This window comes from Pelodiscus sinensis, chromosome 5, assembly GCF_049634645.1.
Source record: "Pelodiscus sinensis isolate JC-2024 chromosome 5, ASM4963464v1, whole genome shotgun sequence".
Classification (NCBI taxonomy): Eukaryota; Metazoa; Chordata; order Testudines; family Trionychidae; genus Pelodiscus; species Pelodiscus sinensis.
Genome location: NC_134715.1, coordinates 59891249 through 59904450, shown reverse-complemented (window position 1 = coordinate 59904450; position 13202 = coordinate 59891249). Strand labels below are relative to the sequence as shown.

General features: G+C 48.8%; 1 protein-coding gene across 10 annotated transcripts in view; it reads right to left on the bottom strand.

Annotated features, from left to right (window-relative positions):
• RAPGEF2 (Rap guanine nucleotide exchange factor 2) overlaps nucleotides 1–13202 on the bottom strand; it is a 303062-nt gene that overhangs the window by 201099 nt on the left and 88761 nt on the right. For all 10 annotated transcript variants that reach the window (XM_075930136.1, XM_075930126.1, XM_075930135.1 and 7 more), the window contains exon 2: nucleotides 8898–8968. In XM_075930136.1, the coding sequence (XP_075786251.1) occupies nucleotides 8898–8968 (71 nt within the window). The remainder of the gene's footprint in view (nucleotides 1–8897; nucleotides 8969–13202) is intronic.

Below are 13202 nucleotides of genomic sequence, written 5' to 3'. Positions count from 1 at the left end.
TGGCTTTAAAACATTTAGCATGATCAGGAATGGATGGAGCTGTACATGGCATAGGTTTCTGAGGAAAATCTGGGACTGGGAGTGTACTGAAGTCAACCTGTGGTAATCTTTAATGCTGGCGGGGAAAAAGACTGGGTATCTGGGCTTGGGTGCAAGTATCTGGACAAGGTGGGGTGCATGGCTGAGCTCTGGAAGGGAGGGACTGTGGGCTTCTGGATTCTTGGCTGGACATGCAGGGAGGAGAGAAACAAACTAGGTTCTCAGTGTTCCCTGTAAGCCGAGCGCTTGGGCGGCCATTCAAGAGAGTTTCAAATGCCAAACGGCTGATAACCAGAGCACCCACATCACCAATATGCACTGGAAGCCTTCTGCCTCCCCCGGTACCCCATCCACCTCATTTACTCCCCATACTATCTCCCCTCTCCTTCACTGCCCACTACCCTGCTTTCATCCTTGTCTTTCTTCCATCCCCATCCTCTCACCCCCAGCTCACCTGCCTCTCCTTTAGGGATTTAGGGAACCCCTGAAAAAGCGTATGAAAAAGTGTCTCTGTTTAGTCACCTGTGTGCATGCTAGGGATGTTAATGATTTGACAGGTGAGGCTTATCAGTTACGATTAACCAGTAGGAGCATGGACAGGAGAAGCCCCTCACCAGCTGCAGGCAGGGGGCTGCTCCGCCCCACGGGGTCTGCTATGGGCATATGCACTGGAGTAACCCTTGTCCCGGGCGGGAGTGCTCTAGTCTAGCTGGGGCAACTTCCATCCACAGCAGGCAGGCTGCTCCAGCAACCCCCTTGCTCCCCTCTCCCCCGCCCCGCCCAAGCCTACGATTTAATCAGTTAACCAGTTAAACTTAATGTTTTCCCCAAGTGTCAGAAACCTTTTCAAACCAAAGATCCAAACTATATCAAAATTCAGAACAAGTTGTCAACAAAGAGACAGTGTAAGAATACTTATTTGCATGACTGAAAATATACAACTTAATATTAATAATTGACATGATCATTAATAATAGGATAAATAAAACACTGTACTCACAGACTTACTTTAATGGGACTTCTGCTACTGCTGCTGGGGGTGTAGTTTGTGGATGTGGGGGTGTAGGAGTCAGGGTTGGCGTGTATGAGGGGCTCAAGGCAGAGGCCTGGGGTGTGTGGAAGGTGCAGGAGGCAGGGGAGGGTACTTGGGGTTAGGGTTGCCAGGTATCCGGTATTGTACCGGACAGTCCGGTATTTGCGCTCTCTGTCTGGTAAAAAAAATCAGAAAATACCGGACATGTGCAAGGTAGGGTAAAGGAGCAAGCAGTGCATAGGGTGTCTAGCCGGGGGAGAGGGCAGGAGAAAGGTGGGGATAGGATCTCTGGCCAGGGATAGGGTTGCCAGGTGACCAGTTTTGAACTGGACAGTCTGGTATTTGAGCTTTCTGACCGGGAAACAAATTGAGAAAATACCAGACATATAAATGTCCAGTATTTTCTAATTAAGTAAGCTGTATTATTATCATGAGTATCAGTATGTAGTTGCGTACTGCCTGGCTGGTAGACACACACCTACCAGCCAGGCAGTACACAACTATGCAGTAGAGAGGAGGGGGGCTGGATGGAATCCCCGGGTCCAGACTCGCCCATGCACTCTGCTGGGACCATGTGCGGGACAGGCAGCACCCCAGGATCAGCACCCCGGCCCTGCTGGCTGATTCCTCCCTCTTGCACTCCCTTCCCGCCCAGCCACTTCCCAGCGGCCAGTTCCACCCTGGCCAGCCCTGCTTCCCCCAACCTGCTTCCGGCCAGCCCTGCTTCCCGGCGGCCGGTTCCCCCCTGGCCAGTCCTGTGCCCCCCAACTCCCTCCCAGCCAGCCCTGCTTCCCGCCAGCCAGTTCTTCTTCCCCTCTTCCCCCCCTCCTCTGGATCCCCTCAACCCCCTCCCAGCCAGCCCCGCTTCCCCTCCCCCTGATCGAGTGTGTCCGGTATTTTTTTTAAACCATCTGGTAATCCTAGCCAGGGAGGATGGTGCAGGAGCTGGGTGAGAGTGGGTGTCTGGTCGATGAGGGGGCAGGAGCAGGCTTGTGGTAGGTGTGCAGCCAGGGGGGAGGAGGTAGGAGCAGGGTGATAGCAGGTATCTGGCCACAAGGAGGGGACAGGAACAGGTTAGAGGCACAGGTTCTTGGCGCAGGAAGGGGGCGGGGAGGTGCATGAGGGGTTGGGAGTGCAGGGTCTTGGTGGCACTTACTTGCTTTTGTGCCCTGTGTTGCTCTCAGGCTCCCTGTCCCAGGCATGGCTTCCCGCTGCTCCTATTGGCCAGATTCTGGCCAACAGAATCAAAGGGGAAAGCCTTCAGGCAGCACATCCCTGCGCTGCTGTTCCCTCCGCCAGGGGAAGAGGCAGGGAAGCAGCAGTGCTGCTTCTTCCTTGACTGCGCAGCAAGGCTCAGGGTTTTCTCCATTCCCCACTCCCTCCCTCAGGAAGCCAACGTTAGCTCCAATCTTGCGGGAGATGTGACGCTGGCGCATCAGTGCAGGATGCCTGTTGTGGGTTTGGGGGGCCAAGCAAGGGGCGGCTGAGCTCAAGCTGCAAGCTATATTTAGCTCCTTAGTGAGACAGATTTGGCTTGTGAGCCATATGTTCCTGAGCCCTGGTTTATCCGGTTAATCAATTAAATAGGATTTTACACCCTAGTGGATGCATGCACTGCATGTGTGCAAGAGACTGTATGTCTTTGTGTAGGAAGATGTGTGTCAATTGCCGCATGCGTCTATACCCGTGTGAATAAAATTTGCAGCCTAATTATTTGATTTTTATTCCTTTTGCTAGCTTGCACATAACAAAAATTGATGACCTAAAATGTGTGCATATTCATTTCATAACAAGTTTATGAAAAAGGGAACTCTAAAAGGAATGTATGCATGTATTCACTTAAAAAGGGACAGTGGTTTATTAGTAATTGCAGAACAGCCAATGTAGCATACATTTCTCCCTACCTTTGTCTAGCTCAGTGGTCCCCAACCTTTTCAGGTTGGCGGGCTCCAGGGGGCGGGGCCAGGCCCCCCCCACCCCCGGCAACCGCCGTGCGCCCGGGGCCGGGGCCCGCGCGGCAGGGGCGGGGCCAAGGCCGGAGCTGGCAAGGGCACGTGCGGTGCCCCCGGGACCGGCCATGCGCCCGGGGTGGCACCTGCCAGCCCAGATTGCTCCGCGGGCGCATGTAAAGAGCCCGGCGGGCACCATGGCGCCCGCGGGCACCGGGTTGGGGACCACGGGTCTAGCTACATTAAAAAAATGCTTACTTATTCTGTAACCAGTGGTCCCTTTAAGATTTTCCAACCATGAGCAGAGTGAGTTTTGGCTTGTGCAACAATATGATGCTCATGTGCGCCAATTTATTAAAACACACTTATTCCCGGCCACTGGAGCAAACCCCCACTCCACCACCACCACCAGCCATGCAGCCTGTCCCATTCCCAGGCAATGGATCAGACCCCTCTCTCCGCCATGCAGCATGTCCCGTTCCCAGCCACCAGAGCAGAGGCACACACACACACACCCCAGAAGGTCGTGTTCCTGGGCCCAGCCACCAGAATGGGCCCCGGCTCCCTCTGCCATGTGGCAGCCCCGCCATCAGAGCAGGCCTCCCTCCACGCCACCACACAGCAGCAGCAGGTCCTGCCCCCCCAGCCCTAGCAGCTCCCTAACCACACCCTCACAACCAGCCCCGTCTGCTTCAAACAAGTGCTGCTGTGCAGCTGTCCAGAGGATGTGAGCAAGGGAAGAATTTTTTGGGTGTGGCTGCACAGGCAAACACTTTAAGGAGAACTATGCTCATAACTGTTGTTCTTTGAGATGTGTTCATTCCACACAAGTGTTCATGTCTCACCTAGGTGTGCGCACACCTTGTGCATGAGTCCTGGAAGCTTTTTACTCTTAACAGTACCCATCAGGCCAGACAGGGAGTCTTCTCGTGTCACGCCACTATATTGAAACATATATACTCCTGATTGCTGCCCTCCCCCACCCACCCCCAGCCAGGTCCTTCTTCCCAGACGTTCTGAGGAAGGGGACGTGGGTGGGATTTGTAACGGACACAAGCAACACATCTCAAAGAATAACAGTGATGAGGTAAGCAACCGTTCTTTCTTCACGTGATTACTTATGTCCATTCCACTAGATAGGGCGGGTTTACCGATAAAGCCCTCAGCTCGGAGACCCTGCGAGACGACGTAATGGCTACAATGAACGCAACCATCAGAGAGAGGTGCTTCAAAGAGCACGTGGCCAGCGACTCAAAGGGAGGGCGACACAAGTCTAGACAAAACGAGGTTAAGGTCCCAAGTGGGGAGAGGGGGGGTCTAACCGAGGGATACAACTTATCCAAATCCTTAAGGAACCTTTTGACCTGGAGGCCAGATGCCTAAGCAGATCCTGATGCGCTAGAGCATCCATAGTAGGCAATGCCGGTGCGGGATCCGCCAGGGCTTCATCAGGAGACGATGATGATGATGACTCCTGGATCGGTGCCGGACCCAGCGTAGGAACAGGTTGAGGCGCTGGTTGGGCAGGCGGTACCGCTTGTGGAAGCAGCTTCGGTACCGAGGCCTGTGGCTCAGCAGTGGTCCCTGTAGCAACCGACCTCTGGAGGGAGGGAGAGAGTCATGACAATGACGCCAAACGTTGAGCTCGGTGCCCCGAGGCACCGGACACCACAGAGAAGGGCACAGGCCCCTGCCACTGGTGATAAGCCCACGGTGTCCAGAAGGGCCCTTGTGGTTGAGGCGGCCAAGTCTGCTGCACCCGCAAACGATCACGCCGGTGCCGGGAACGGGATCTATGAACTGAGGAAGCTCCTGAGGACTACGACCTGAATGACGCCGCATCAGAATCCGACGAGCAGTCAGACCCCGGCCAGGGAGGCACAGATGACAAATGTCCTGCCACCGATGGGGGAGCAAACCTGGCCATAGACTCGGGTTTGCCCGCATGCGCTCGATGAGGGCATGCCGGCACCGGGAAGACTGGTCCTGGTGCCGGTGCCTGGTGCAGCACCAGGAAAACCAGTGCCTGAAGTGGAGTCGGTGCCGAGAAGACAGGTCCTGGTGCCCGGGGTGGAGCCGGTTGCGGCACCGGAAGGACCGGTCCCGGTGCCAACACTGAGCATGACTGCACTGCCGAAGTCGGTATCAGTTGAGAGATGAACCCCAAAGAAGCCGACATCACCGGTGATGGCGGCACCGGCATGGCTCACAGGATTGATGCCGGTGCCTGGGACGGTGCCAAAATATGCATCGGTGCTGAAGAGCCTGATGCTGAAGGGCCCAGTGCCGACGACTGGAACAGCACCCCAGGAAACCTGCTCAGAGCCGGTATCAAAGATGATGACGACTGTGTCGAAGACGTCGCCGCAAGTCCAGGGTGATACGGCACCAGTGCAGCCAAAACAGGGTCTGGAAGGGGTCCCAGCACCGAGAGGGGTCTAGCCCAGTCAGGTGCCAAGTGAAGCCTGGCTGCCTGCGTCGAGACCGGCACCGATGTGGAGGCAAGCAGTACTGGTCCCACAGGGGACGGTCCCGCTGCATAAGCGATCGGTGCCGTCCGGTCATGCCGGTGCGGAGGCGAAGCCGGTGCCAACACGGTCTCCGGCGTAGGCAACCTCGACCCCTCCGCCTCAACCGACGACGGGGTGAGGTAGTGAGGCTAATAAGGTCATGCGCCACCTCAAAGGTGTCCAGTGTGGAGGGGCGGTGCGAGGGTAGTTCCCCTGGACTGGATGGACGTCCCGCTTGCTTACGCCGCACTGTGGTGAATGAGGATGTGCGCACCAGAGACTCGGCATCGCGGTGTAGGCTTGACTTGGACTTCCGGCTCGGAGACCTATCACGAGACGTTATCGACCTCTTCGGTGATAGAGAGTGAGACCGGTGCCGGGCCCTCGACGTCGAGGCCCGGTCCCGAGATGGAGCATCTCGCGTGGATGCCGGTGCACTGCTCACCACAGAGTGCCCAGCCAGTGCTGGCTGTAAAGCCGCCTCCATGAGAAGTTTTAGACGAGTCTCTCTCTCCCTCTTAGGGTGTGTCTAGACTACATGCCTCCTTCGACGGAGGCATGTAGATTAGCCAGATCGGAAGAGGGAAATGAAGCCGCGATTAAAATAATCGCGGCTTCATTTAAATTTAAATGGCTGCCCCGATCTGCCGATCAGCTGTTTGTCGGCAGATCGGGGGAGTCTGGACGCGATGCCCCGACAAAGAAGCCTTTCTTCATCGACACAGGTAAGCCTCGTGAAACCAGGTTTACCTGTGTCGATGAAGAAAGGCTTCTTTGTCGGGGCATCGCGTCCAGACTCCCCCGATCTGCCGACAAACAGCTGATCGGCAGATCGGGGCAGCCATTTAAATTTAAATGAAGCCGCGATTATTTTAATCGCGGCTTCATTTCCCTCTTCCGATCTGGCTAATCTACATGCCTCCGTCGAAGGAGGCATGTAGTCTAGACACACCCTTAGTGCGCGGCTTAAATGACTTGCAGATTTTACAGGCATCTGTAAGATGGCCCTAACCCAGACACTTCAGACAACTGTCGTGAGGGTCTCTTTTAGGCATGAACTTTGCGAGACAGCGCACACCTTAAAGCCGTGTGGCCCTGGCATTCCTTACCCACGAAGGGGGAGAAGAAAAACTACGAGACACTAACTATCTAACTGAAGTATTTAGAACTAAGAGAAACAGGAACCATTAACTGATCTAAGAGACACGCTCCAACGACGATCACGGGCGGTAAGAAGGAACTGAGGTGGGGGAACGCCGGCAGGGGTACTTGTGCCCCGCCATGACGGCGGCACTCCAGGGGGCACCCTACCGGCGCTACAGGTACCGCTAGGGAAAACGCTCCGGAAAACACGGTGCACGCGGTGCGCACACCTAATTCGAATGGACATGAGCAACCACTTGAAGAAGAACCTGTAAACCTCATTTTTGAGGAATGAGGGTTCTTGAGCAGAAGGGGTTTTTTGAGCAAAACGAACCCGTCTACACTGCTTTTTTTGCACAAAAACCTCTTCCGCAAAAAGCACTGGAAAAGAATATGCAAATAAAGTGCAAGAAAAAGTTGCTAATGAGCGCTTCAATTGCATTGCCTCTTCCACAAAAATGAGGCAGTGTAGACGAAGCCTTGGTAAATACTCTGGGGACAGTGGCCAGGCCAAACGGTAGGACTGTAAGCTGTAGTGGGTCTGTGCCTATCGTAAAATGGAGGAACCTACCATTAGAGGGGATAATAGACCACTGCAGCTGTGATAGCATGAGGTCCTATTTCCATACACAACATTCACAATAACTGGTTACGTAAAATGGGAAAAAGAGGGAAAGAATCTATGACATTTCATTGTTTTAAAAATTACACTTTTTTTGTACTATTTTGCTGCCAGTTCTAATATCCTGTAACACATTTAGTAAAACATCCATCACAGCAATAAATATGCCTGTTTGCAGTGAAAGTGAGCATATGAGAAAGGATGGGAGCAGCAGGGAGGCTGATGAGCAAGGCAAGGGTGTTCAGTTTTCTGGAATCAGAAAGTTGGCTACCCTACAGCCAGAATCAACCACATGAAAACCTCTGTCCAGACACATTGGAACACACTCAGTATGGTTAAAACAGAGGTCTGGTTCAGATGGAGCACACTCAGCGGAGACAACGTTCAGAAAACTTTGCTGACATTCTCTAACAAGCCAGTAATAATGACATACAAACAACAATTATCAGAGAAATAAGTTAGTCAAATTTGAGTAGATTTTCATAGAGACAGCAAATTGTACTCCTTTGAAAACAGGGCAAATCTCACACAATTTCAAGTCCTCTCTCAAAAATATGGGCTTGCAAGATCTTCCTAACGCAGCTGTAAGAGTGTAACATTAGGAGAAAACAGTTTATTTTTCCTCAACTTCTCTCAGAGCAGTTGACACATTTTGGCTGAAATATTAAAAAACAAATCAACCTGAGGCATCTTTTTCAAGCGTGGAAAATTTCATCTTAAACAGTTTAAAGTTTGGTAACACTAGCCAACTGACAACAGGATCTTCAAATGGAAAACATCAGACAACCTTAGCTATAGTTGGTACTGCCAGCTCTGTCTCTAATAAAAGCCAAAATTTCTGGTAGTACTTAATCAAAAATTATTCACTGAAATTGCACATACACTAGGGAGGTTAAATTTTGACTCATCAGCTTATCAAGTAGTTGATGGAATTTCCATCACCTACTCGATTAGTCAATAGGGGGGGGGGGCACTTGGTGTCCCTCCACTGTGTCTCTGCCTTTGAAATGTAACAAGAGAGGCCCGCAGCTCTTGCTACATTTCAAAGACAGAGACACAGCAGGAAACCCAGCGCTAGCAGGGACTGAATTAGTCCTCCCTCATGCCAAGCTCCCTGCTGTGCCTCTGCCTCCCCTGTCCATCTGTCCTCCCCCACCCCCCACACTGCTGAGACAAGGCTGGAGGGAACTGGCTTTTAAGATAGGGAGGCAGCTGGGGAAGGGAGAGGAAATGCAAGTAGTTCACTCAACTAGGTTTATTGGGTAGTCAACTGCTCAACTACTATTTTACATCCCTAATATAAACTGAATTTATTTTTAAGTAAAATACATGAGCAGTGAAAAATCTGGCAACCCATCTTCTACAAAAGTTTGTTACTCTAGTTTTAAGAGCTGGCTGTAGAGTTCATCACACCGATAAGTAAATTAAAAATCTGCATTATTACTGCCATGTTCATAAGATAAAAGAAATCAAGTATTATTACTAATAGTAAGATATTTATCACCATGATATCTAAGTAAATAATACATATCTTCTAATTCACCATTAACGGATGCTTCTCTGCATGTAAGTAGCATAGTATTAACATTAAAATACCATACCTGAGTTGGTGCTCCCTCAGATTAGACAAGGCTTCCATTCCATGTAAATAGGAATACACTATCTCCAAATCCTGCAAACAAATAGAAAACATTTATTATGCTTCTCATATTAACATATGGCATTAAAAATGTTACCACCTTTACAGAGCTCCCCAAAATCTTCTACTGAGTTTGCTCATTCCATGGTACTGTCAGCACTATTTAACTATGGAAGAGGGTTTGATATGTTGCAATTGTCCACTTTTTAAATGGCACATTAGTCATAGGGGACAACTGCTTATCTGCTCTTCTTAAGAAACCCTTAACAGAAGCTTGCTGCTTCAGGTCAAGGAAGACACATCAGACACAGAAAAGTGTGAAAGTAAGTTTTCCTCTCTAAATCAGACAGTTGAGAATCAGTCAACATCGAAATCACATACGCAGTGAGTACATTGCGAAGGACTATATTAAACAACAAGCTGTGAACATGTTATGTGTGGGCATGGGAAAGTGTGTTGTTGTAAGTGGATTGCAACATGAAGAGGCATTAGTTTTCTACAGAAATATATGGAATTCATGCCAAGGATGAATAAAGTCTTGGTGAATGACTTCAGAATGTTGGAGAGGTAGAATTTTCTCTATTTTTAGACATGGAGGTGAAAAGCAAAAGGCAAGTATAAGTAAAAACTCAAAGGCATATACAGGTATTACAGTACCATATTTGTTTAAACCATAATTGTGCAAACAACGTATAACAAAAATTGGACACTGGAGCTAAATTAGTATGAACGTGACACTGGAGCTAAATAAGTACTCATGTGAAACAGTGGGTACATTGCTACAGAGAAAAATAATTATGAAAAGGAAGAGATAATGGGCTGAAGAAACCTGATAAGATTCATACACTTCAAGGGGTAGCCAAGTTAGTCTGTACAGAAAAAAAAAACAAATGGTCTGGTAGCACTTTATAGACTAACAAAACATGTAGATGGTATCATGAGTAAGCCATAGAACTATAGCAGCATTTACACTAGCTCCTAGGAGTTGCTCTTCAGCCTGCTATTCTATAAAGATTCTTGTGCCTCCCCATCACTGTTGGATCCAAACGTCTTCCTGATATGTATTAAGCAACATCACTAACATTGTCTATCACAGATGGTTCATATTCTCTCTAAGGGAAAAACCACAAGTACAGTGTAATGTTTGACGGGAGCTTTTTGGTTTTGAGTTGTTGTTTTTTTAATTAATGTACATGTGGATATTTATTTTTGAGATTCTGGGGTTGAAGTAGTATGCCTTGCACTTTAAGTGGAAAGTTTTGGATAGCAAAGATTAGTAATGGTCCTTAGTTCCTGTGGGAGCTTGTTTCAGTCCTGGACTACCCTGAGAAAGGTATGTTTCCTACAAAAGACTACCTTTTGCCCTTATGGTAACCAGTTCCATTGTGCCTAAGGAGCACAGCTATTTATCACAGTCTTCATCCCAAAGTTTTAGGTCATCTTTCAGATATGCTGGCCAATTTTAAGATAAGCACTGAACCTTAAACTTAATTCAACATTTTATGGGAAGCCAGCGCAGAGATAGAACAGGTTTGATATGCTCACAGTAGCCCATGTTGTTGAGGTGATATGCTGCAGCATTGCGTAGCAGATGATTTTACTACACGATGACGGCTTCATTCCTAGCTATACTGCATTGCTACACTCCTGATGGGAGTTGATGGAAGCGTATCACTGAGGCCAGATCATCATTCACCAATATAGGTTAGAGTCAGAGGTCAACCAGAGGGATCTCTCTCTGCCCCCTGAATAATCTCCGACGTGCCTTGGGTGAGCTTTTACTACCTGCTCTCCATCTATAAGATGGATCTCAGCCAAGCAATTAACCATCTTTATTGGAGCAGTATCATCATGCTGAATAAGTAGAGCTGTCTCATCTATATACTGCTAGCTCTTGAGCCAAGTCATCTTCTCAGTTCACATAGTGACACATCAATCTAGTGCTACAGGTCCAGTTTTCCATTACTGTTCTTTGGGTAGGACTCAAGCATCAGGACCTCTGCCACCTCTCTCAAGTGGGATCAGCAGGACTTCACCGTGAAATGCTGCTGAGCGGTCCATGAGATTAAGAATGGATGTTTGACCACCAATTTCTCCTCCCCTGTCCCAAGCTCTTCATAGAAACTAACATTAAAATGATGTGCTGACAGGATTTGTCATAATAAATTATGTCTGGAAAAAAAATCTATCCATAGAATTCTGAGGTAGTCCTACAATTCTATTTTAACTAAAGGTCAAAGTCAAGACCTATACTAAAGTCACTACAATAGATTAAAATTAAGATTTTGTTTTAGTAGATACCAGTTAAGCCTTGCCTGCACTGGCAAATTTTGTTGCCAAAAACTCATTTTGGAAACAAAACCCAGAGACCATTCACATTCCAACATGACAAAAATAGCAACAAGCCCACAGTTTCAGTAACAAAATACTTCAAGTTCCATGAGGAACTTTGGTCTGCTCCCCTCCTTTTACAGGAGGCCCCTGACTTGCGATGCAATTGGTTCGTGGAGAACTGTCGTAAATGCGGGCCGTCGTAAAGGTGGGCCAAGGACGTAAGGAAGGGGTTTTCGGCCCCTTCTGCATTTACAAAATTGTTATAAGTGCAGGGGGGTCGGAACTCGGGCAGTTGCAAGTTGGGGGACTCCTGTACTGTTGACAGTCATGCAGTACGTACTACTGTATGTTTTTTGTTGAACTGATTGCCCGATTAGCCGCTTTGGCCAGAACTTTGAACTCTGCTGCTCTGCAGCCATGTAAACAGGTTAATAGATGTGCCCCTCCCACCTGTAAACCCTGGAACTTTGAAATCCATTTCTGCTGTCTGGGTCATTGTTTAGTGGTTCTCATGGCATCTTCTCAGAGAAAGACACTCTCCTGCTTGGAGCACGCAGAGCTTTTGAATATTATCAGTGTGTGGGGAGAAGAACTAGTGCAATCAGAACCACAAGTGACCCATGGGAACTGGGATATGTACAATCACATTTCTCGAGCCCTTTGTGTGGTGTGTGATCAAGACACCCTACAATGCAGAGCCAAAATAAAGGAACTACAGGAGGCATACCACAAGGTGAAGGAGGGTAACAGCCGGTGTGGTGCTGTACCCAAAACATGCCTTTTTAAAAAATAAAGAACTGAATGCAATCCTGGGTAGGAACCCCTTGTCCGCACCTATGGAGAGTATGGATACTTCCTATTGCACAGTCAGAAACAGGAGTTAACCCAGAGGCAGAAGTTATTGATGAAGAGATGGAAGTCGACGAAGAGGTGGGGCTGGGGCTCAATCCAGTGACAATCTGTTCACCAGGCAGTAAGGAATTGTTCTCAAGTCCCATGGTTTAGCAACTGGATGTGGAGCATGAAGCAAGCGAAGAGATGCAGGGTAAGCTACTGTGCAGGCAGGGAAAGGAACAGGTCTGTGTACTGCAGTGGGGAACCAAGGGGGCAGATAGTGGCACGGGAAGTTGCTCTTACAGCAGGGGGAGATGGAGGTGCAGGGCAACTAGAGAGTGTATTTCTGGGGAACTGGCTAAGCCCTCCCTGGGTCTGTATTATGTCCAAAACAGAGCATGATGTACAAAGATATCAATAGAATCTTGCTGGGAAGACTGTGTCAAAGCTTTTCCTGATGTACTAACTAATTTTCTCACAGAGATTCCAGGGCAGGGCTGCCATTTCCCCATCACCATGATTTAACTCTCCCAAACCATGACACTCTCCCAAACTATTCCTCAATCTGTGCTGCTGGAACCAAGAAGTTTAGCTGCATAAGAGGGGGCACCCACTGCTCACATCCAGAAGCTAAGCCCAAATTTGCCTGTTAACATTCAGCAGAGATGACAGCCAAAGTAATAACTGACTGTGCATAAGTGGAGGATTATTACAAATTGTTTCCATGTACAACTGCTGCACAAGCACAGACTGTACTTTCATAGGGACCCAGGCCTGACCCTTAGCCCTCCTTTCTCCCCAACTTTAAAACTCTTCATGAGCAGATTATCTGGAAAGATCTGTGTTTGCCTGTACAGTACCAAGAAAAGTAGTCTTGTTTTATTCAGAGATGTGCATGTCAGTGGAAATGTTATAATCTTTATCAGGAATAGTACAGGCACTCTGTTGTTAATGATTACTTTTCCAGGGCAGACCTTGAGAAGTCAGGCCCTGCAGACAGAATCCATCAACTAAGGGAAAAAAACCTCAGAGGACAAAAGAGGATCGGGTCAAGGATGTGTTGCAGCAGTCAACACTTCAAACAGAAAAAAGGGAGCAA